This window comes from Cervus canadensis, chromosome 1 (assembly GCF_019320065.1).
Source record: "Cervus canadensis isolate Bull #8, Minnesota chromosome 1, ASM1932006v1, whole genome shotgun sequence".
Classification (NCBI taxonomy): Eukaryota; Metazoa; Chordata; class Mammalia; order Artiodactyla; family Cervidae; genus Cervus; species Cervus canadensis.
This window is the reverse complement of record NC_057386.1, coordinates 31,683,828-31,708,901: the sequence shown is the minus strand read 5'-3', so window position 1 is coordinate 31,708,901 and position 25,074 is coordinate 31,683,828. Positions and strand designations below refer to the sequence as shown.

Sequence of the window (25,074 nt, the reverse complement as noted above, 5' to 3'; positions counted from 1 at the left end):
TTTCACGGGGGCAAAAGGATATGGACTCGGTAGGCCGGCTTCCAGCGCGACCGTGGATCTGGCGCGCATGCGCAAGTCCGTTACCATAACGACCAGAAGACGCTACGCCTCTGTAGGCTGATAGGAAAGTCAGCGGAGTCTCCAAGTAATGGAGACCCAAACTTCGCCCAAGGATGAGGTGGCTGAGGCAGCGGAGCTGGAGCTTGAGGCCGTGATCGGATTCAATGGTGAGACCTCGAGCGTGTCTGGGCTAGGTGGTTTAGGGGCCCCAGAGGCTCTGGGGTGCAACCAGGGAGAGTGACACCAGGTGGCACCTGGAAGGCAGCCTGGGACGCTGGCATGAGTCAGGCATTGGGGACCCAGACAGCCTCTCCTCCCCAAACATCTCAGAGTCATGTCCTCGCTCCAGGCCTTAAAGAACGGGATGGGTTTTGCAAACCTCTGAAAGGAACCAAATGCCCCCTCACTAGGCCATAAGGATAAAATCTTTGTGTGTGATCGGAAACCCTTCTCCCACTAGCCGGCTCTCCCCTGACTCTAAGCCCCACACAGCCAGCAAAACTGCTTGCCCCTCAGTATCGGATTACAGAATACTTGTAGGTCCCTTGGACCAAGTAACCTCTAAAATCCCAGCTGATGTACTAATGAGAAGGGGCTGGAGGGAGTGGGGAACTTGTGTTTTGAGTAAGCACTTTAGGGGATGATTTGTCTTCTAACCAGAAGGAAGGTGAGGATTTCAGACCAGATTGACACCAGGGGGAGCTGGACAGGAGAGGTGCTTTGATCAGAGGGGCCTGGTTGTTCTGCTTGAATCTGCCTTATGACCACCTCCAGTCTGTAACATGAAGAGGGGGAAATGCTGTTTGGGTTTTGAAAAGGATGAAAACAAGCAATGGATTGCATTTTAGAAAAAGCCAACTTTTAAAGAAAGTGCATTGTGATGCCTGAAAGCTTTAAAATTGTAGTAATGTAGACACAGAACAATCAATAACTAAAGCTTTAGCACATTCTAGGACTTGGCTCTTGAGTCTTCTCTTTGTTTTATGTTAATGATCTCTGATAGAAATTGGGCACTTAGTACATCCTAGATACTGGCCATCTTTAGAGCTGGTCACCAGATAATTGGTAAACAAAGTGAGTGATCTGCTATGAAGGCAAAGGATCACTGGTGACCAGTAGAGAGCCCTGCTACTGAATTCATACTATTTTGTAGTGCTCAGAGAGTATGGTCAGTTATATCTCAGTGTCTCCAATTATCTTGGCCTTTTAAAATTCAATAAAATTGAGTTGTTTTTGCCTTCTTGGTTTTGTGACAATTTATATTCTTTCATATAGTCAAATATGCATTTATCTAAAATTACTGAATGCCAAGTAGTATGGTGGGCTTCCCAGGTGCCTCACTGGTAAAGAACACACCTGTCAATGTAGGAGACACCAGATGTGAGTCCCATCCTGGGTTGGGAAAGTATCCTGGAGGAGGAAATTGCAACTCACTCCAATATTCTTGCCTGGATAATCCCATTGACAGAGGAACCTAGCAGGCTACAGTCCATGAGGTCGCAAGGTTGGACACGACTGAGCACACACGCACACGTGCAAATAGTATGCTATGCACTGAGAATATAGAGTAATACAGGGGGTAACTCCACAGTCATACTTAAGAACAAGAGCTTAGAAAAGTGGAAAAATACAGTGAAGCCCAAGGAAAAATCAACCATTATTACTTGTCCCAAAGATATCTCTGTTAAGCTTTTGGTATGATCCTTTCAAATATACACTGACATATAATTTTTTAATAAAAGTGGATTCATGCTGCATATATTCCCTTATAACCAGACTTTTTTCTACCTAGGATGCCCTGAAAATCTTGCCTTAGCAGTGAGTATATTCTATACCAGCCTTGTCAGCAGAGTAAAATTGCCTAATACTGCCCAACCCCCAAACGCACACACTTATTTTAGTTGAACTAAGGCTTATTTTAAAAGCCTTATGCTCAGTCTAAATAAAAACAACTAGCCACTTCTGCCCTTGACTTTTATTATTTTCAATCTCTCTTTTAGGGCATGTCCCCACTGGTCTAAAATGCCATCCTGACCAGGAGCATCTGGTCTACCCTCTGGGTTGCACCATCCTCATCCAGGCAATAAATACTCAAGAACAGAATTTCCTACACGGTCACGGCAACAACGTCTCCTGTGTGGCCATCTCCAAGAGTGGACTTTACATTGCATCTGGACAAGTCACATTCATGGGCTTTAAGGTGAATACCCTAAAATATCATCCACTGTGTATTGATTTAGAGGTGCCTCCCAAGAAAAACTGCCTCACTTCAGAATAGCTCTGTGCTGTCCTGTTTACACCCTTCCTCCTCTTCCCTTGACCTCTCTTAGAACTCATTTTCGCTCTGTGAGGCTGAAAGTAAAGGAACCCGGTGGTTTTATACCCAATGCAGCAGCTTGTGACTGGTAATACCTAGAAACAAAAGTCCCCACTTACACCTGTTTCTGTTCTGTTGCTGTCATGTTCGGAAGATGTGCTCTCATTTCTAGAAAAGTGATGAATGATTATTTTTCACACAGAGGGGTAGCTCTCTCCTCTGGTTCTTTCAAAGCCTGTCTATGGTCTGACTGTGTATTCTTGCCCCCAGGCAGATATCATTTTGTGGGATTATAAGAAAAGGGAGCTGATGGCTCGGCTGTCACTTCACAAGGGCAAAATTGAAGCTCTGGCCTTTTCACCAAATGATATATACTTGGTATCACTAGGAGGCCCAGACGATGGAAGGTAATGAACTAAACACACTTACTTCTTTTCTACTAGGCGTGTTTCTAGACATGTTAACAACTGTCCCCTTTCTAGCATTCTCTGTTTGCCTATCTGTATTTAAGCATGTGTGATGTGAAAAGCTTATGAAGCTCATATGAATTTGGGAAATTATAAATTTTTGGTGAAAGAGTTCGAATTAAGCTGAAAAGACAGAAACAAATAACAAAGAAAATAATGTAACTATGAAAGTAAAGTACCTGCATATATATGTAGAACCAAACAAAAACTGGGGGAAATGTTATAAAAAACACATGTTAACTTTTAGTGGCCATTGATAATTCATAATATTTATAAATTTTTTAAGACTTAAAGTAGCATTGAAACAAGTATACTATCAAGCGTGAAACAGATCACCAGCCCAGGTTGGATGCATCAGACAAGTGCTCAGGGCTGGTGCACTGGGAAGACCCAGAGGGACGGGATGGAGAGGGAGGCAGGAGGGGGAATCGGGATGGGGAACACATGTAAATCCATGGCTGATTCATGTCAATGTATGGCAAAAACCACTACAATATTGTAAAGTAATTATCCTCCAACTAATAAAAATAAATGGGAGAAAAAAGACTTAAAGTGCTTATAAAGAGTCCCCCAATGAGTTGGGGAATTTATATGCCCTATATTAAGATAAAGCACAGAATAAAGAATTCTACTTACATGAAACTTCATCTTATGAAAAGACTGCAAAGAAAAATGGTGAAAATTAAATATTCTGAAATATTAAGCATCAAAAGAAAAAAATTTTAAAAGCCTGTGAGGAAAATACCATAGGATGCTGACTCTCAAGCCTGGCAGTGCACTGAAATCAACTGTGAGCTTTAGAAAATTACTGGTGGTTGGGTCCACCTTCAGAGACTTTGATTAATTGGCCTCAGTTTTAGGAGTTCTAAAGACTTCCCATGTGATCCTAATTTGCAGCTAAATCGAGAATCATTGCTGGAAAAGATGACATCATCCTTTTCATCATCAACCATAGCTGATTTTTTTTTTTTTTTTTGAGCACTTACTACAGATCAGATGTGTGCCGAGCATCTTAACTGCATTATCTTATTTAAGCCTTATGGCAACTCCACGAGGTGGTGCTCTGGGGCTATATGACAAATGAGGAACTTGAGTCACCAGCTGCTAAGTAGCAGAGCTGACGGACAAACCCTGAAGTGTAACTTCAGAGGTGGCATTTTTAACTTCCCTCACTAAGGCGTGATCTTTGCCCTCAAGGATCTCACAGTCAAGGTTAGTAGGGAGAGAGTACATACAAATGATATTGGGCGAAAAGTATTTCAAAGCATTATATTAGGAAGAACAATCAATGCAGTGCATATTCCTGTGTAAGTGCTAAAGGAACACCCGAGGTTTGTGTAGGACTTAATACTTCGGTGCACTTTTATAGATATTTTCTTGTTTGAGCTGCAAAGCTTAATTGCAATGGAAATTTATATTCATGTGTAGTTATATATTGATAGTTCTCAGTATATAGCTAAGTAGTCACATGTCCCTGGCCCATCCCTATTTGACTGTTTTTTTCCTCAATAGAAATGCATCCAGCAGTCTATTACTATTTTTAACTTATGGTAGTTGTTCTCAATCTTGGGTACACATTGAAATCTCCTGAGGAATCATTTTTGCCAGAATACTTCCCCAAGGACATTGTTTACATGTCGTGTTGTGCAACCTTTGCCACCATCAATTTTAGACCATTTTCAACCTCAAAAAGAAACCAGTGCCCATTAGCAGTCACCTCCCATTCCTGTTGTGTTAGTTCTTTCTGTGTAGCAAAGTGAGTCAGTTAAATGGAGATATATACCCGTTCTTTTTTGGATTTCCTTCCCATTTAGGTCACCACAAAATCACTGAGTAGACTTCCCTGTGCGATACAGTAGATTCTCACTAGTTACCTATTTTATACATAGTAGTGTATATAGGCCGCGGGTTGATTCCTGGGTCAGGAAGATCCCCTGGAGAAGGGATAGGCTACCCACTTCAGTATTCATGGGCTTCCCTGGTGACATAGATAGTAAAGAATCTGCCTGCAGTGTGGGATCCCCTGGAGGAGGGCATGGCAACCCACTCCAGGATTCTTGCCTGGAGAATCCCCATGGGCAGAGGAGCCTGGCGGGCTACAGTCCACAGGGTCGCAAAGAGTCAGACAAGACTGAGCAACTAAGCATAGGACAGCACAGTGTGTATGTGGAAAAGACCCGGATGCTCAGAAAGCCTGAAGGCAAAAGGAGAAGGGGGCAGCAGAGGATGAGGTAGTTAGGTAGCATCACTGACTCAGTGGACATGACTTTGAGCAAACTCTGGGAGATAGTGGAGAACAGAGGAGCCTGGCAAGCTGCAGCCCATGGGGTTGCAAAGAATCGGACATGACAGAGAGTGAACAACAACAGGCATATATGTCCATGTCAGTCTCCCAATCCATCTCACCTCTGCTCGGAACCGTAAGTTCGTTCTCTACATCTGCGACTCTATTTCTGCTTTGCTTGGCAAATAAGTTTGTCTCTACCGTTTTTCTAGATTCCACATATAAGCAATATTATACAGTATTTGTTTGTGTCTTTCTGACTCACTTCACTCCATGTGACAATCTTTAGGTCCATCCACATCTCTGCAATGATTCCAGTGTTTAACGTAATACCCCCTCCCCTGCATTCTTGATATCATTAACCAAGCACTATCAATTTAGGACTAAATTGTATGATTACACCCAGAAAGATGCAAAGGTAAGCTACAACATGTTTGTGTGCGTGCTCAGCCGTGTCCGACTCTTTAGCAGCCCCAAGGACTGGGGCCTGCCAGGCTCCTCTGTCCATGGATATCCCAGACCAGAATACTGGAGTGGGTTGCCATTTCCTACTCCAGGGAATCTTCCCAACTCAGGTATTGAACCTACGTCTTCTGTGTTTCTTGCATTTGCTGCTCTTTACCACTTAGCCACCTGGGAAGCCCTAAGCTACAACAGAACTGCTCTAAGTGTGGTCCCCAGACCAAAGCATCACCAGAGACTTTTTAGCAAAGCAGATTCTCAAACTCCACCCCAGACCTACTGAATCAGAATGTCTGGGGGCATGTCCTAGCACTTCCTGCTTTGGCAAGTCCTCCAACTGAATCAGCTACATGGCATGGTCAAGTTTGAAAACATGCCTATGTCATTCTCTTTTATTGCTTCTAATTAACAATTTTTTTTTTTTGCTGGAGTATTTCTCCAAGGAAATTTTTTACAAGGGATAAATGAGTGGTAAACGTTTATGCCCTGCCTGTCTCAAAAATCTCTTTATTTTAGCAAGATACTTAGATGTCTAGGGATTGGGGGGGATGGTCAATATAATTCTTTCATTCCTTTGTGAGTAACCTTTTGCATTTCTTTCCTTCTAGAACCACTAAAAGAGCCATTTCTTATTTTGAAAGTCCATCTCCCCCTGACTCTCTTTGTCCTTTCATCCGGGCAGTGTGGTGGTCTGGAGCATAGACAAGAGAGAGGCCATCTGTGGCAGCCCTGCAGCCGGCCTCAATGTCGGGAACGCCACCACAGTCATCTTCTCCAAGTGCCGGGACGAGATGTTTGTCACTGCTGGAAAGTGCGTGTCTGCTGTCAAGGTTTCCAGAACATGTAAATCACCCTACTTGCTTACAAAGAAAACATAGTCATTCCAATTAGGGGGAACGTGGTTTTCATCCTGAAAAAAGAGATTCCATCATAATTTTCATAATTTGGGAGTCACTAAAAATCCCAGCTGTGCTATCAGTAAAGAACCTACCTGCCAATGCAGGAGCGACTTAGCACGCATGTAAAAATTATTTTGGCTGGAAGTCCTATTAAATACAGTTATTTGATCATTCTGTGCTTCCTACTGAAAGAAGTTCTGCTGATTGGCTAAATCCATTTCTGCCTCTGGTTTATCTGTTACTGATAACACACTGCCCACAATCTGTGCTCACACTCAGGGCATGTGTGCACACTCGGTAACTTAGTCATGTCTGACTTTTTGCAATATCATGAACAGTAGCCCACCAGGCTCCTCTGTCCATGAGATTTCCCATGCAAGGATACTGGAGTGGGTTGCCATTTCCTTCTCCAGAGGGTCTTCCTAACCCAGGAAGAAAAAGTTATCGCTCTTCAATAAGATTTCTGGTTTGGTACCCAACTATACTGGATTCTCTGTGACGATTCCAATTTCAGGTATTCATTATACCAAACCAAATGAAAAAGCCTGCAGATTCTAGTACTTCAGCATCCAAATGACAACTGTTACCTTGGGGAGATCACCAGGCCATAACAAATCCTCAAAATACCTAGCTCTCTTCCTTTCAGCTTCTCCTTCAAGAGACTGCAGAAAACAGAAGAGATGAAGCATTTATTAAATGGGTCTCCAGTTGATTGTTTCTTTTCTCTAGCGGGACAATTCGAGTATGGGAACTGGATCTCCCAAACAGAAAGATCTGGCCAACCGAGTGCCAAACAGGACAGATGAAAAGAATAGTCATGAGCATCTCAGTAAGAATTACTCTGTTTTTTACGTAAATGTTAGTGCAAGTCCTTGTTAACAGTACTGAGCCAGGCAGGGGTGTGTGTGTGTGTGTGTGTACATGTATGTAGGTACGTGTTCTTTGGGCTGGGGGTGGGGAAGGGAGCCCTGGACATGAGGGGCACTGACTGGGGAGGCATAGGTGAGGGAGTCTCACTTCAGCTCCTGTGGGAAGATCGAGAGGCTGCTGAGACACAGCTCTGGGGGAATCTGTTTCAGTGGACCTGAACTGCCATCAGACCCTAGGAATCTGCCTCACCTGGTGGGAAAAACAGTGTAGCCAGGAGGTGCTCAGAGCCCAAAGCATCTCCCATTGCCACTCATGTTATTTCTGCACAAGAAATAAAGTTTCTAACAATGAAACTCCTTGTTGAAATGTAGTCTCCTTCACAAAGAGGAATTATTCATGTGTCTTTAATGTGGATTCAGATATTCATGCATATAACCCCATTCTCCACTCGTTTTATGAATGTAGACTTTAGGAAATAGGAGATAAAGCAAATACATATTCTCTCTAGAGGAGCACACCTTCACCCTAGGAGCTCTTCGGAGATGCCTCAGGGAGTGCATGCCAATAGCAGACACAAGTCCATTTCAGTGAAATTCACGCCTGATTGGAGTATGATGTTTCATACAGTTCTGAGTTTGGCCCTGATTCTGCTCCCCTTGAAGGTGTTCTTACCCATCCTTCTATCTCTGAGGAGATAGAAGTCACCTTGAGGACTTTTGGAGGTCTTTATAGGGTTCAGAGAAGGCTCATCCCCTCCCTGATCAGGGGCACCTGGGCATCACTGGGCAAACCAGGTCTTCAGGTTTCCTTGTCTCTCTCATCCCCAGATGGCCAATGACGATAGCTTTTTCTACCTTGGCACCACTACTGGGGATATTTTAAAAATGAACCCCAGGACAAAGCTGCTGGCAGACACAGGGCCTGCCAAGGACAAGTTCAGTCTGGTGAGTAGAGACCATCAAAGTCTGCTTGCCCTGCTGTTTTCTAGTGATTTCTTCCTGCCACTGCCAGCACAGACGTCCATCAAGGGTTTGTGGGGAGAAACAACACATCTATGATGCACCCAAGGCCACACTGCAATTTGCAATGTTCATTGACTAGTTCGCTCAAACCCTCATCACTGGTGTATATTCAGGATACCCCAGGTGTCCTCAATTAGGGGTCAAAAATCACACTTTTTTTTTCATCTTCAAAGCTCAAGGCCTGTGACTTTGTGATGTGTAATCACATCCATTCCAGCATTTGGGCAGTCCAGTTGCCATGTGTAAATGACATGTGCTCTTTGATTTACAAGATTATCTGTCATTTCTTTCTAATCTAATAACTAGATCTTAAACTTTAGCCTCAGCTGACATTTTAAGTCATGAGCAAGATGTAGAAATTGTTCATTGTTTATATTTGCAGAATTCCTAATAATTCAGGTTAAAAGTCCAGTAAGAGACTTTGATCTCTAAACCAAAATAAAAAGCCTACAATCAGAGGGTAATTGGACAGAATAAGTGCTATTATTTCCAGTGCCCCCAGAAAGTTACAAGAACTGTTTCTACTAAACTTTGGATTTGAAAGCTTCTTCCAGGTTCTGCACCTGTCTATCTCATGTCTGATAATGGAACAGATGGTTCAAGCTTAGATAATTTTCCACTTAGCTGATGGCCCCAAGAAGCTTTGAAGTATTGCACCATGTTCCTGGGAAGGTGTTAGAGTTTTCTTAGTCACATAACCACTTATTATTCAAGCTTTTAAGGAGATGGGTAAGAATGGGAGAAAGCTACAGTATAGGTAAAGAAGAGTCTAACAAAAGCAGAGTCTGGTCATAGGCACAGGCCAAATCAATGTTTTTCAAATGATTTTTAGGAGAGGGATTCCAATATATTTAGCAGTTGAAACCAAATCAGATCAGGCTAAAGGAGGGCAAGGTTGAGAGTCTTGCCAATTCTGACTCCTGGACACCTATGAAGGGCTCCATGAAACAGTTGGTGAAAATTCTGATTTGGATATTTTTGCTGAGTACTTGGAATGTCGGTGCCTCTTCAGAAATGATGCTGACTGTCTCAGTGTTCTTCAAACCTGTGACACTTAAGTTTCTCCCATGGATGCTTTAGTGCTTAATTCAGGTGTAAAAGTAAATTCAATAAAGCAATGTTTCCAAGATGCCTGTTACACAAGTGGAAAGATGTAATTCTTTTAGGGCAAAGGGATTGGAGGTATTTGGTTTGAATATCAAGACAGTTGGTTTGAATATCAAATAATTCTTTATCTTTCTAACCATACAGCCAACTTTTTAAATTTAGATTTTTGTTTTTTATTGAAGTATTCAGTTGGCCAAAAAGTTCATTTGGGTTTTCCATACATCTCACAGAAAACACCAAATGAATTTTATGGACAAACCAACATAATTAACTTACAATATATAGAGCAAGAGGGCTTCCTTTGTTGCTCAGCGGTAAAAAAATCTGCTTGCCAAGTAGGAGACATGGGTTCCATCCATGGGTCAGGAAGATTCCTCTAGAAGAGGAAATGGCAACCCCCTCCAGTATTCCTTGCCTGGAAAATTCCATGGACAGAGGAATCTGGTGGGTTGCACTCTATGGGTCCACAAAGAGTCAGACACAACTGAGCATGCATGCACACGTACATATACATATATCCCCTCTCTTTTGAATTTCCTTCCTATTTGGGTCAGCACAGAGCACTGAGTTCCCTGAGCTCTATGCCGTAGGTTTTCATTAGTTATCTATTTTATACATAGTATCAATAGTGTATATGTGTCATACAGAGTAAAGTTAAGTCAGAAAAACAAAAATTGTATATTAATATATATATATGTGGAATCTAGAAAAATGGGACAGATGATCTTATTTGCAAAGCAAAAATAGAGATGCATATATTCCTAATGATTAAACCATTTGGTCTTTTTTCCCTTGATGCTTTCTCTCTCCCTAGGGAGTATCAGCTATCAGTTGCCTGCAGATGGGGGGTTTGTTGGTGGGCTCTGGAGATGGATTGCTGGTCTTCTGTAAAAGCCCCAGCTACAAACCCATCAAGTAAGTTACCCCACAGGGTTTGGATGAGGAGAGACCCTCTAGAGACAGGTTTGCTTAAAGTCGGCAATTAAGTGATGTGGACAAGGTGATATTTGGTTTAAAATAAATCTCATCTTGCTGTTAAAATGAGTAGTTGGAAACACAATAGATGGTGGTTTTTGCCAATGAAAAGATTCTACTTGTTAGACATGGAGTGAATGAAGTGTTTATTGGCCATGGTCATTGTACCCATTTATTTGCCTGGAATGTTCCCTGAATCTAAATCCTACTTGTGTTCCACCACCCATTTAGGGGGACATCTCACTGTAAACTTCCTTGATTATCATAACCCACGTGGGCTTCCCCCTTTGCTGAGCATGGGCACTTGATATTGTTAACTCCTGCCTTTCCAACTGTGTAACCTCCTTGAAGGCAGGACTCAGGTTCTTATGCCTGATATATATCCTCTATAACACCTCAGACAGTTAATAAATGCTCATCAATTGAGTAAATCTTCACCTTTTGCTTCTCCTTAAAGGAAAATCCAGTTACAAGGTGGGGTCACCTCTATCACACTTCGAGGGGAAGGACACCAGTTCTTTGTAGGAACAGAAGAATCACACATTTATCGTGTCAACTTCACTAATTTCAAAGAGACTCTCATCACAACTTGTCACTTTGAATCTGTTGAGGACATTGTCTTCCCATTGTAAGTAGAAGAGCATAAAAGTGATAAGAGTGTAGAGATTTGATGCCATGTGCAAGGAAATTTAATTTTATTAACACATTTTCATCTACTAACATAATCAATCATGATAAATCATAATGTAATTTACTCAGTTCTGTCTCGCCACAGCAAAGACTTGAAACAGCAAACCAGTGTTACAGCTTGGTTACAACTCAAAAGAGTTTTATTCAGGAAGCAAAGGATAGTACATCTTCAAGGCATGAGGGTGGGCCGAACCCAAAGGAGAGGCCTCAATCCTTCTTGGCTTTATTCCTCCGTTTATTTATTTGTCTCCTCCCTGCTGAGCTGCTCTATGCAGTTGGGCTAGCCAAGAAGGGGGTGTGTTTGTTTCATCTGACGGTCTCACTCCAGTCCATGGATATTCTTTTGTTCCATTTTCGAGGGCTTTTTCCTTTCTTTGTCTTTTAGCCACCACCATTTTTGACTCCTTTTTTCTATTCTAACTACCTACAATAATAAATTATTACTTTTTCTCCATAAATTTTTCTACTGTAGTGAATTATGTTAATAGATTTTCTTTGCCCTTTATCAAGCAGCTACATTCATTTTATAATTCAAATTTGGACCTCTTTAGAATGTTGGCTTTTCTAGTAAATTCATTATGGAAAGGGTGAACAGATTAAAAACTTTTCTGTTTTTCCACTGCTGTCTGGAGCAAGACTTAGTAGTGCCTTTTTTCAAACATCTTTCAAGTCATTTGTTTGCACCTCTTGTGTCTTCCAGATCTGGCTTGCCTGATGGCAGTGGCCATAAGATTAAGAGTTCTTCTGAATCTAGTTGCTATATATATCGGTAAATCCCTCACAAAACAGTGAAACATATAACCATGAGCAGTTTTAATGTCAAACAGAGCTGTCATCAGAGTTTGTCATTATTTGATTATGAAGCCTATTTGTCTTTGGTGAGATTTGTCCCATAAAGTTGGTCACAGTTTTTGCTCTGAACTTCTTCAGTAATTCATTTGAATTTACAAAACTCAAGGTCATTTTATAGGCAGCAAGGCTCTTTGAAAACTTGGTCCTTGAGGTTACGAATGTTAGTTTGGTTTCTGCCTTGGACTAGGGTCGCCTTCCTATTCAATAGTGAAAAAGTGGCTGGTGTCTCCCATCGGCAATTTTTTATTTGAAAAAATTGGTCATTTCTTTTTGTGGTCATTATTTCTCACTTTTTTCTGGCTGGTAAGAATCAATCTGTAAAATATTTGGGTCCTGGTGCTTTTTGTAACTCGTTTTAAATGTCTTTTCATTTCTTATGCAGTGTTAATCTATTCAAGGTTTCGTACCCCTTTCTTTTAACAGCCTCTATTGAAATAATAATTACATATCATAAAATTCACCCACAATACAATCAATGGCTTTCTTGGGCATTTAGAGTTTTGCAAACCATTATCATCAATCTAATTTTAGAACTTTATATCCCTGAAGAAACATCCTAGCAGTCACTTTAGCCTCTAAGGTTCAGCTTTCAGCCACCCAAACTGAGCACAGTTGGTGAATGTAGTCAGTTAAAGGGTAAAAAAAAAAAAAAGAAAAAAAAGAAAGCTCTCAGATTGAATCCATAACATAGTGCTGACCTCAAAAACAGAATCTTAAAATTTTTTTAAAAGAAAGAAAAAAAATAGAATTTTAAAAAGAAAAGTAGTGTCCTCTCTGGTCTCTGCCTCCTGTTTTTTGTTTGTTTGTTTTTTGTTTGTTTTTCCTCTCAAGGTTCCCTGCACCCCCCATGTGTAGAATTCAGCTGGCACACAGGAATTGGGGCAGTTTTTAATAATCAGAATTTAGGTCTTCCTCTTATGATTCTCTTGCTGCCAGGATTTTCCCTTTAAATTCCAGATGAATTTTCCAGCCCCTTACTCTGATGGCTGGCACCTTTAGTCAGTGAGGCTGTGGTTTTTCTGCTACTTTTTTTCTGTGGTCACCATACCTAGGGAGTTTGGGGCATCTCTGGTTAGAAAATCACACAGTAATGACTCTTAACCCTTTCTAGTTGCACTTAAAAAAAGGTATTTATTTATTTATTTGGCTGTGCCAGGTCTTAGTTGATCTTTGTTGCTTCATTCAGGATTTTTCTCTTTTTAAGTTGTGGCATGTGGGATCCAGTTCCCTGGCCAGGGACTGAACCCAGGCCCTCTGCATCGGGAGTGTGGTCTTAGCCACTGAACCACCAGGGAAGTCCCGCAGTTACACTTTCGCAAGAGCAAGCTCTTGTTGATTTCTATCTATTTTAAAATATTCTCAGTGTCTTCGGGATTTGGCAGTCTTGTTATTGTGTTCATTTTATCTGGGTTTTATAATTGTTATCTGTGGGAAGGTTTGTGTGACGATTTCACCGCTCCAAAATGTGGTATTTTATTTACTAATTTTGGCCAAGCAGTGCGCCTTGTGGGATCTTAGTTCCCCAGCCAGGGATTGAACCTGGGCCCCCAGCAGTGAAAGCCCCCAGTCCTAATAACTGGGCCACCAGGGAACTCCCCATCAAATACCATTCTGCACAAGGAATCTGTAAAGCCATTAAGCCTGAGTCAATAGGTATCTAAAAGCATCCTGGTGGCTTCCCTGGTGGCTCAGATGGTAAAGAATCTGCCTGCAGTGTGGGAGACCCGGCTTCAATCCCTGGATTGGGAAGATCCCCTGGAGAAGGAAATGGCAACCCACTCCAGTATTCTTGCCTGGATAATCCCATAGGGGTTATCCATGGGGTCCATGGGGTCGCAAAGAGTCAGACACAACTGTGCGATTCACACTTTCAAAAAGCATCCTTCCCTACATCCTCAACAAGCCCATTTTAGCGTCAAACCTGCATCTGAGAAACACTGTGCAAGTCTTGCGCAGCTGCATGTCTCACCCTCCTGGTGCCTTCTCTGCAGCGGCACCGCCGAGCTCTTCGCCACCTGTGCCAAGAAGGACATTCGAGTGTGGCACACGCTGACCAACAGGGAGCTGCTGCGGATCACCGTGCCCAACATGACCTGCCATGGCATCGATTTCATGCGGGACGGCAAAAGCATCATTTCCGGTAAGGTCGGCATGCCAGGCTTGACTTCCGGTTCCGGCTGTGGCTTTGGTTCTTGTCGGTCTTTTCCTACCAGGCTCCGTGTGTGGATGACCTGGCATCGCCTCCTGCTTGCTTCTCATCTAGCCTGTCTTTGCAATTCCCTTCCAGCTAGGATTCTTTCTGAGCTAGAAATTACCAAGCAGCAATTTCTCTTCCCGCGCGTTGCTGCATATAGCATGTCGCTTTCTTTCTGGCCAGGAAAATTTACTTCACAGGGTGGATTTGAGGCCTTAGCGAGTCCAGGGTTCTTGTGTGAGAACTCTTTTTGTTGCTCGAGAGATTAAAAACCTGACTTTAAGTTATAGCTCCAAGGGAATTTATTTTTAATTCAATTGATTATGTCGTGCCAAAATATTTTAACATGAATTACAGACACCATGATATTCTATTTCTGAAGACTTAAGTATGCATCTCTGAAGATATTTTCCTATAAAATAATAATTTCTTAATATTGTCTATGTTCAATCCATGTATAAATTTCCCCAGCGGTCAAAAGTGAATTACTGGTTCACATCAATGAAAAGTCAAGTGAGTCTTTAGGGGCAGGTGTTAAAATGGTGATATCAGGGGAATTCCCTGGAAGTTCAGCCGTTAGGACTATATACTTCCACTGCAGGAGGCACTGGTTTGATCCCTAGTCAGGGAACTAAGATTGTGTGTGCCTGGATGCAGCCAAAACAATCATAATAATAATATGAAATGGTGATATCAGGACCCATCTCACTGCCCTCTCTTCTTGGCTTTGTCTCCTTGTGCTGCTTCTACCTTGGGGCATGTCTTCTCCACATAGTGGTCCCCAGTAGCTCTTGGCTTGCATTACACTTAGAGCTAACAAATCCTGGGGTCAAAAATCTTGGCATCATCACCACTTCTCTTTTCGTCTTATACCAAAACCCCATTTCTCCTGCTCCAATGGCTCCCTCTTCAGAGTATATCCAAGATTCCATGCATCTTATCATCTCCACCCACATCTCGGTCGCTACCACCATCTCTCTCCTAGATTATTCTAGTAGCTTCCTATCAGGACTCCCTGCTCCTACCCTCACCTGTCACCCTTCTTCTGTGATCTGCTCTCAACACAGAAGCCAGGAAAATCTTTAATTTGTAAGACTATGCCATTTCTAGTACTCAAAGGTTTTTTCCTTTTTCTTTTAAGAATTTTTTTTTTTAATGTGGACCATTTTAAAGTCTTTATTGAATTTGTTACAATATTGCTTTGTTTTATGTTTTGGTTTTTGGCCAGGAGGCATGTGGCATCTTGATGTTAGCTCCCTAATGAGGGATTGAACCTGCAACCCCTGCATTAGGAGGTGAAGTCTTAACCACTAGATGGCTAGGGAAGTCCCTAGGGCTGACATGCTTTTAAACAGAACTCTTCTGGAAGCTGACTTCTGATCTCTGGTTGACATCCCAGTTGCAATATCAACCATCTAGCTGAATGTGCGAGTTTTACAGCTCATGGGAGAGGTGGGGGTTGGCCTCCCCACCTGTGTCTCCTGGGGTGGGGTGCACCTGGAGGCAGGCTTAACTAAGGCGAGCTGTTCATCTCCTTTGGGAGGTGTGACCAGTTTGGGGAATCAAGGAAAAGGGGGCTGTGATTCCTGGCAGTGGGCGGGGGACTGGCCTCTTCCCTCTATCACCACCACTGTCCCCTCACATCCTGTCTCTCGTTTAGGATTTAGAGTATGCTCATCCTGCCTGCCCTCTCTTTCCCTTTCATGCCAGCGTGGGATGATGGTAGAATCCGAGCCTTCGCCCCGGAGACAGGCCGACTGATGTACGTTATTAACAATGCCCACAGGATTGGCGTGACCGCCATCGCCACCACCAGCGACTGTAAAAGGATCATCAGCGGTGGAGGAGAAGGGGAGGTACTGTTCTCCAGGGCAGAATCTTTTAAAAATAGCCGCATATTTAGAGCAAATGCCCCATTTGTTATTGTTGTTCAGTCAGCAAGTTGTGTCTGACTCTTCGTGACCCCATGGACTGCAGCACGCCAGGTTTCCCCGTCCCTCACCATCTCCTGGAGTTTGCCCAAGTTCATGTCCATTGAATTGGAGATGCTATCCAATCATATCATCCTCTGTAGCCCTCTTCTCCTTCTGCCTTCAATCTTTCAACTGCCCCATAACAGGCCACTAATTTGATTTTTTTCATCTGTACTAGGAGTCAGGCAAGACCAAATTAAGATTTTGATGAAACTCTGAAATCCATCATACATTAAAGTTCTAATAATATAAATACACATTTCAATATATTTGTTCCCAGAAAGGACATTTAGGATACAGACATGAAAGCATTCTATATGGAATCGAGCTAGGGATCCAAGTTGGTGTTTTGCCAGAGGTTTAGAATACCTTTTTTTTCCTTCAAAAACCATAGTTATATAAATTGTCTTTATCTTGTCTTTTAAAGGAAATGCCATTTTTGGACTCAATTCTTTAATCTACCCATACACTTTGACCGTCATTTTAAAATTATTACACTCAATCATTTTCTTGCATCATTTCAAGGAGCCTAAAATATCTTTTCATACATCTCAGTGTCTCCCTTCCCCCTACTCCCCAGATTTATTTTTCCATCCCAAAGCCTTCCTTCTCTCAACATAGGACATTTCATTTTCCTTTCCTTTCTCCATGCTATCATAGGAATAACCTAGGGAGAAGAAAGAGACAGCATCTTCACATAGCCCCTGGCAGAGATCAGACCAAACCAGTTAGTGTCTGAGTGTTTGAGTTCTGGAGTCACACTGCCTGGTCTCAAATTTCACTCCCACCACTTCCAAACTGTGTGACCTGGGCTGTGTGCTTTAACCTCTCTGTGTTTCAGTGTCCTGTAAAAGTAAAGTGTAACGTGAAGATAGCAATTCTGATATTAATGAGATACTTTACACCCTTTATTTTGCACTATGTCTTCAGAGCCTGGTGTGACTTTCATGGTCAGAGCACGTCTTCATCTGGACAAGACCCTGCAGATGCTCCACAGACCCACCCAGCCCTGGGCCATCTCCCTCCTCTCTGGAACCTTGCGGCTCCATTCCCTTCCATCATTCCTACAGCCTAGCTGTTGCTAACACACACGCATCCTTGCTTGCTCCCTCAGCCTTTGGGGGGCATCTGCCTTGCTGAGGAGGGCTTCCCAGGTGGCTCAGTGGTAAAGAATCCGCCTGCCAATGCAGGAGACATGGGTTCGATTCCTGGGTTGGGAAGATCCCCCTGGAGAAGGAACGGCAGGCCACTCCAGTATTCTTGCCTGGAGAATCCCATGGACAGAGGAGCCCAGTGGGCTGCAGTCCATGGGGTGGCAGAGTCAGACATGACTGAGCACGCACATGCACCCGCCTGGCTGAGGAGGGCTACTGGAGGAACTTACACATTATAAATTGGTTGCCCCCGACCCTGGTTAGCAATCTTTCCACAGTCCCCCCTCCCATATCCCATGGCTACTAAAGACCCTTCCTTCCAAGAGACATAGTTTTTAAGGTCTTTTTAGGTATGGGAGGCCAAGGCTGCTGGTCCACAGGTGTGCACCGGTCTGAATGCAGTGGTTGCTAAGATACACTTGAGTATTTTACTTCCATTTTCATTGGTAAATGGCCATTACCTGAGTTGTGAAGACCCTAGTTTTCTGTTTAGTGTTCAGCTAGACTACGGCTCTTTCATTGTCTTGTATCAGTTACACAAAATGATTTCTGCTTTCCTTGTTTTTCCCAAGTCCTACACATTCATTATAGGAAGCATCTGACTATGAGCATCTGGCTACATGATAATGTTTTCTGGTCTAGCTGTGACAGCATGTTTATCCATTACAGGACCCACTGTTATAACCAAATAGCTTTCATTTTTACTTACCCTTTTTTTTAAAATTATTACAGTTAGGGCATCAGTTGTGAAATTTTGGGTGTAGGTAGTTGTATCACCTCTGCATTTCATTTCAAGTTGACAGAGGGGTATCAGACAATATTTGTTATTGAAAGTGGGTATTGACTTCGATGGGGTTGAGAACCACTGATTTTAAATGATTGAAACTGAGCAGCTTATGTGAAAGTTTAAATGTGGCTCTGGGTACCTAAGAGATTCCCTGATGGCACCAGAAATTTGATAGCAGTGCTCAGCAGAAACAAGCAGACATTATTATTTCACTCGGTTCAGCAGCAGCCCTTGCATCACTGGTTTTAGCAGCGAGGTCCTGGTAAATTTCTCAGCCCTAAAAGTAAAAATGGATGTAGGCTCCTGGTAGGCGTCTTCCTGGCTCCATGGAAGAATATTCCCATCCTGCAACTTGATATCCCCACCCCACTCAACCAAGATGAGAACAGGGAATTAGAAAAACAAATCAGGCCCAGGAGGTGAGAACACTCTTGAGATCTGTTTTTCATCAGAAAGTCCCAAGTTGGAACTGAGAGCCTGTGCTTTATGGCTTCCAGGTGAGGGTGTGGCATATAGGCCACCAGACCCAGAAGCTAGAGGAGGCACTGAAAGAGCACAAGTCCTCTGTGTCCTGCATCCGGGTGAAGAAGAGCAACGAGGAGTGCGTCACAGCCAGCACGGACGGCACCTGCATCATCTGGGACCTCGTGTAGGTACCAGTGATGGGGAGGACCATGGATGCAGAATGCAGTCCCAGCTATTGAACTCAAGGGAAGACTCAAACAAAGGGCAGAAACCTGACCCTGGGCAACAGGAGAGGGATGCACCTCAGAAGCCATTCATCTCCATGACGGTTGAGGGTTCACAGATACCGGTGGAAAGGGCACAGCTTCCAGGAAGAGCTGGACCTTAGAAGTTTCTGGATGGATAGGGAAGTAGCTCTCTAGACACACAAAGCAAAACATGGTTTAACTTACACTAATGCAGCTCCCTGGCTCAGTGGTAAAGGATCTGCCTTCCAAGCAGGAAACACTGGTTCGATCCCTGGGTCAGGAAGATCTCCCAGAGAAGGAAATGGCAACCACTTCAGTATTCTTGCCTGGAGAATCCCATGAATAGAGGAGCCTGGTGGACTGTGGTCCACAGGGTTGCAAGGAGTTGGACATGACTTAGCAACTAAGTAACAATAATGCAACTCCCTAAGAAATGTGTATATATTGATTCTCCTTCCATAGACCAGATGGCTGGGTGGCCATGTCACAGGCCACACTCTACTGGTAAATAAGATTTCTCAGGAAGAGAAAAATGATTTCACAGCTTTCGGATCTGTTTTTCAGGCGTCTTAGGAGGAATCAGATGATCCTGGCTAACACCTTATTCCAGTGTGTCTGTTACCACCCGGAGGAGTTCCAGATCATCACCAGCGGCACAGACAGAAAGGTGAGGGTTGGGACCCTTCTGGTACAAGAGAAGAGCCTGGTGCCTCGAGGCCACGGGTGAGGCTCTGGAGCCACGCCACGCCAATTTGGAGGATGGGAGTGCCGGTGATCCTCTGAGTCACTTTGGAAACGCTGCGTCACTTTCTTGGGTGCCTTTGCTTCATTGTCTGCAAAATGGGCGTGATGACACTGCTGACCTCATGGATTACAGCCACGCTTGACTTTAATCAAGCTTGTTTTCATGTAGTGAGAAAGTGAAAGTTGCTCAGTCGTGTCCGACTCTTTGTGACCCCATGGACTATACAGTCCATGGAATTCTCCAGGCCAGAATGTGGAGTGGGTAGCCTTTCCTTTCTCCAGGGGATCTTCCCAACCCAGGGATTGAATCCAGGTCTCCTGCATCGCAGGCAGATTCTTTACCAGCTGAGCCACAATGCTAAAAGCTGAGAGTGGGGGCTGGCACAGACCAGGCACTCAGTAAGTACTGGTTTTGATTATGAGGAAAGTTTTAGGGCTGGAACAGAAGTGCCATGTCCAAAGCAGTTGCCATGTGATTAAATTCAAATTGAATGACAATGGAGCTCCTCTCTCAACGCTTCCTGCTGTGAGTGAGCACTCAGTTGTGTCGGACTCTGTGCGACCCCATGGACTGTAGCCCACCAGGCTCCTCTGTCCATGGGATTCTCCAGGCAAGCATACTGGAGTGGGTGGCCATTTCCTCCTCCAGGGCATCTTCCTGATCCAGGGCTCGAACCCGTGTCTCCTGCATTGAAGGCAGATTCTTTATCCACTGAGCTACCTGGGAAGCCCTCATCACCCTACTTCATCAATATGTTTAAAAATCTATTTAGCTGGGGGGGTCCATGTCCTTGGGTGGAAATTGGCCCTTCTTTTGGGGGGAACATTTCCCCCTCAGAGTGAGCAAGAGGCTTCAGGAGAGAGGGACAAGGAAGCTGGGGCTGGGGGTGGGGGGTGGTCTCCCATCCTGCCAGCCACATCAGATCAGTCAGATCTTGGCCTCATTCCCTGCCAATCCAGGAATTGGGTTTGGATCCCCCTAATTTAGTCTTTGAGATGCCTTTGAGATAATTGAAGAAGAGGTTGCCTATTTGTTGTTTGGTCAGCTGCAGGCTGAGATAATGGAGTGAAAAGTATAAAAATAGCATGGGAAAAGTTCTAAAGGGACTTGCCCTCCCCACCCCCATGCCCATAAATTTGAATCCAGGAGTGGGGATTTTTCCTCTTTAAGCTTCCCAGGTGAGTGGGAACTATAGCCTGAAGACCCTTTCATTGAGGCAGTCCTAGCACGGGTTGGAAAAGAATTTCCAGACATAGAGCATTTCAGAAGGGAGTGAGTTTATCAAGAACAAAGCACAGATACGGTGGGCACTGTGAGTGCAGCAGGCCAACCTCACAACAGGCCCAGGAGAGTCAACAGTTTTCATGAGTTAATAGCCAATTTTTATAGCCTCAAGACAAATAAAATTCTTGGGGGAAAGCTAGCGTCAGGTGGTTGGTTGGGGCACTATAGGGTGTTTACTGGAGTGGGCATCTTTGTCTAATCGGGAGTCAAGAAGCTTGTTAGTGATAATCAGGGGCTTTTGGCAATGGTTATAAAGGGGCTCAACTTCAGAGGTGTCCTTGGTTCTGGGCTGTACTTCCATGGCCTTGGTACAAGGCCTTGCATCTGCGATCCGGGGGCAGGATTCAACAACTTTGTCATAAAAACCCAAGGAATGCTGCCTGAACCAATCAGACAGGGTGTTCTGGGGAGGCATGGAGAGCTGGCTTCTTTCCAGACTCTATGTAGTTTCTTTGTGTCTCATCTGTCCCAATTGGCCCCCACCTGCCCATCCCCTAACCCATGCTTGACTTGTGGTCTAAGTGGACTTCCTCTGGGAACTAGGATGAATGGATATTAAGGAGCTAATCACAGTGTCATTATAAATGCTCTGCTATACGGTTCGTATCATTTCTAAATTAGGGTGATATCTGCTGTATTCTAGGTTTCAGCTTATGAGACTTGAAACAGTCCATTTCCCTCTTACTTGAATTTTGGCCATAAATCACAAATCTGTCAAACTAAGCCCTGGGGACATGACAGTACTCCTGCTGTCATGGAGGTAACTTACTTTCTGTATTAATTTTGGGTGGGAGGGGATGGACTTGAACAGTACACATGTGACAGAGTCCATGAATGAGCAATGAGTAATAAGTGAACAAGATGATACAAGATGGTGAACGAGCTGAAAATACATAGATCCAGTTATAGGATGCTGGCTGAGAGAAGGAAACTGCTTTAGGGAGGCTGGTCAGCGAGGCCTCCTTAAGGCGGTGACACTGGAGCTGAGGCCTCAGTGCTAGGGGGACGTAGCCATACTTTGATCTCAGGGAAGACCACTTCTGGCAGAGGACCCTCAGGAAAGCCCAGCTGAAGATCACTTTGACTTCCTTGGTCAAGGAAACTGGTAGTCAAGCACCAAGGACTTACATAGATGTGATTCCTGAGAAACAAAGATTTTTGGCATGCCTCCCCCTCGCCCCCTTGCTTTTTTGTTCTCACTATGTGGCATGTGGGATCTTAGTTCTCCAACCAGGGATTGAACCTGTGCCCCCTGCAGTGGAAGCACAGAGTCTTAACCACTGGACTGACTACCGGGGAAGTCCCCTCAGCATGCTTTTACACTTCTTTATGCTTTTAGTCTGAAAACAGAAATTTATTGTTAAAGTGATCCAGCATCAATAGAAATTACAAAAAAAGAAAAGAAAAAAGTTTAAAATAGCATACACAATTTCTAGCTAAATTCAGAGGGACATAGATTCCTGGTGTTCATGACTGAAATATAGCAAGTTTCCATCAACACGAAAGACAAAGAAAGTTTCGGATATAATACATATCTAAGTTCCCACTCCCAATTTCCAGTCAAGGGCTCTTTTGTTTAGCAAGAAATTTTATTTTTGAACAGGTTGTACATTGACAAGGTTCAAAGTTCAAAAAAGTATAAAAGCAGTATATTCAGAGAAAAGCCATCCCTCTTTGAGCTCCTGTCTCCTTTTCACCCCTAACCTAGTTTCATGGCCCAGGAAGGTGGCGGTGGAGGGGGGGTGGGTAATATAATCAGTTTCTGTTTAAACCCGTCCTTGCAAAGTCTTCTGTTGCTTTGAGTCTGAAGAGAAGGTGGGGATAAGTGTGGGGTGAGGAAGAAGGAGGGCCAGCCACAGTGGGAGCTGACTTTGTAAGGCCCCGTCTCCAGAATTTTGCAGAACTGCTCATTCTCCAAGCTGAAGGCCCTAAAGAAATTTCATTTCCCCTCCTGCCAAGCCTAAAGAAAGCTTTGCTCTCCCCCTGTAAGTGCAGAATTGGGAAAGTGGATGCACTGGCCGGCTTCTTCCCGTTACAGCTTCCTCCAGGCTCAATCTGCTCCTTCTAACCAAAAAGCACTCTCTGTCTCAATCCGGTTTACCAGCATATCAACATCTCTTTAAATAGAATGCAAATGTAAAAGCCACTCCTAAAAATATTAAAATGATTTCTCCACCCCCTGCCTTAGCCTATTTATAATGTCAGCCGATACATCATCCCTGGGTATATTTCTGCTGCCTGCTATATAAAGTAGAACCTTCTTTTGTTGGCGTGTGCTTGGATGATTCCACTGAGCTGAATCCTGCCCCATGCTTCGTGCTCCAATTCCAGATTGCTTACTGGGAAGTGTTCGACGGCTCAGTCATCAGAGAGTTGGACGGTTCCTTGTCCGGGGCTGTCAACGGCATGGATATCACAGTGGAAGGGGTGCACTTTGTCACAGGTCAGTCCTGGGATCAGAGAAGAAAGCCAGGCTTAGCTTATTTAAATGTAAACCTGGAACTCCCTGGCTGGGGGGCAACTGGAAGTGACCCCAGAAGGGTCTAAGGGGCAACGTGGTTAGATTCAGGCCACACTGCAGCCCGTGTGGTTGGGAAAGAAAAATTCAGAAGTCACATTGCAACGAGAAGACACATGTGCCCATGAGCTTGAGGGGCACAAATAAAAACTAAGCTTCCACTGTTTGCTTTTTCTTTGTGATGGGCAGCAACAACATATGCTAAGTCACTTCAGTCATGTCCGACTCTTTGCAACCCCATGGACCGTAGCCTGCCAGGCTCCTCTGTCCATAGGATTCTCCAGAAAAGAATACTGGAGTGGGTTGCCATTCCCTCCTCCAGGGAATCTTCCCAACCCAGGGATCAAACCCTTAGTCTCTTAGGTCTCCTGCATTGGCAGGCGGGTTCTTTACCACTAGCGCTACCTGGGAAGCCCTACTTCAATTTAAAAAAAGATGGAAATAGGCCTTTACATAGACTGGGCTATCTAGCTGCCTTGCTGTGCTATTTCCTACTGAAGTCTTCAATGCCAGGCTTTTCAATCAGCATGTCCAGGGGGCGTTTGCCACACAATATGCCCATGGCAACAGCATCAGTCTTATTTCTTGCAGCCTCTTTGAGTCTTCAAGACAGTAACCAATTAATGTTCTAAATCAATGAAAGTTTCACAAATACATTTAGGTAAAGCAGGATATAAAATTAGACACAGTGTGACCCCAATCACATATTCAGCTGTGTATCTGTGTAACTTATTGAGAAAAGACGAGAAGGAACTAAACCAAGAAGTTACTAATTGTTATCTCTGGATGGTGGGGTCAAGGGTAATATCTTTACTTTTTTTTCCCTTAAATTTACTGCAACAGATCTAGAATTTTTCCCAGTCAAGGAAGAGTGTTTATAAAGATAGGTTTTTCTTCCTTTAAATCATCACATGGGGAATGATTGAAAATGATTGTTTTTTTAAGTCAGGACTATTTTCTCTCTCTCCTGTTGCAGCCATGCCATATAAATGTTTGTCTTTTTCAGGTGGAAATGACCATCTGGTCAAGGTTTGGGATTACAATGAGGGTGAAGTGACCCATGTTGGGGTGGGACACAGTGGCAACATCACCCGCATCCGGATAAGTCCAGGAAATCAGTATATCGTTAGCGTGAGTGCCGACGGGGCCATTTTGAGGTGGAAATACCCATTTCCCTCATGAAGCAGCAGAGATCTCCTGGATTCACAGCATCGATTACCATCTTGTTGAAGAAGCCTGAGACTCCTAGATTAATCTTGCTTTCTCACATCTGTGTTTTTGTTCTTTGACCAAAGTATTTTATCTACATGTTTCTCCTTTTCTTTATAGGATGCATTGCACATTCTTGAATTGTATATTAAAATTGAGATATGTTCAAGAATAATTAGTCTAGACTGGTTTATTATTTTTTTTATTATGACTAAATTCCCAGTCGTTGGTTTCCTATCCTAATCTCTCTTCCATGAGTCTGCAGAACCCTTCCTCACAATTTGTCCGCAGATAATCATTGCTGTTATTCTCTAAAAAGAAAGAAGGTGAGTTTACTTTCTTTTTAAAAAAATTTATTTATTTTGAATTGAAGGATAATTGCTTTCCAATATTTTGTTGATTTCTGCCATATGTCAACATGAATCAGTCATAGGTATACATATGACTTTACCTTCTTAATCAGCATTTCATTGGTCAAGCTGCCTGGGGCAA

At 43.5% G+C, this 25,074-nt stretch overlaps 1 protein-coding gene across 1 annotated transcript; it reads left to right on the top strand.

Annotated features, from left to right (window-relative positions):
- The first annotated feature begins 148 nt into the window (after positions 1-148).
- On the top strand, positions 149-24,743 carry CFAP52 (cilia and flagella associated protein 52). The gene is made up of 14 exons (XM_043436899.1): positions 149-227; positions 2,061-2,260; positions 2,648-2,784; positions 6,273-6,401; positions 7,219-7,318; positions 8,187-8,303; positions 10,303-10,403; positions 10,921-11,091; positions 13,997-14,145; positions 15,910-16,055; positions 18,611-18,762; positions 19,391-19,493; positions 23,187-23,298; positions 24,380-24,743. The coding sequence occupies exons 1-14, from the start codon at positions 149-151 to the stop codon at positions 24,553-24,555; spliced, it is 1,872 nt and encodes a 623-aa protein (XP_043292834.1). The 3' UTR covers positions 24,556-24,743.
- Positions 24,744-25,074: the final 331 nt, after the last annotated feature.

What these genes read in the sequence shown, in the direction of transcription:
- CFAP52 (XM_043436899.1), top strand. Translation starts at nt 149, where the DNA reads ATGGAGACCCAAACTTCGCCCAAGGATGAGGTGGCTGAGGCAGCGGAG. An exon ending in GGCCGTGATCGGATTCAATG is followed by an intron (nt 228 to 2,060) that starts GTGAGACCTCGA and finishes TCTCTCTTTTAG; the next exon opens with GGCATGTCCCCACTGGTCTA. An exon ending in TGCATCATCTGGGACCTCGT is followed by an intron (nt 18,763 to 19,390) that starts GTAGGTACCAGT and finishes TCTGTTTTTCAG; the next exon opens with GCGTCTTAGGAGGAATCAGA.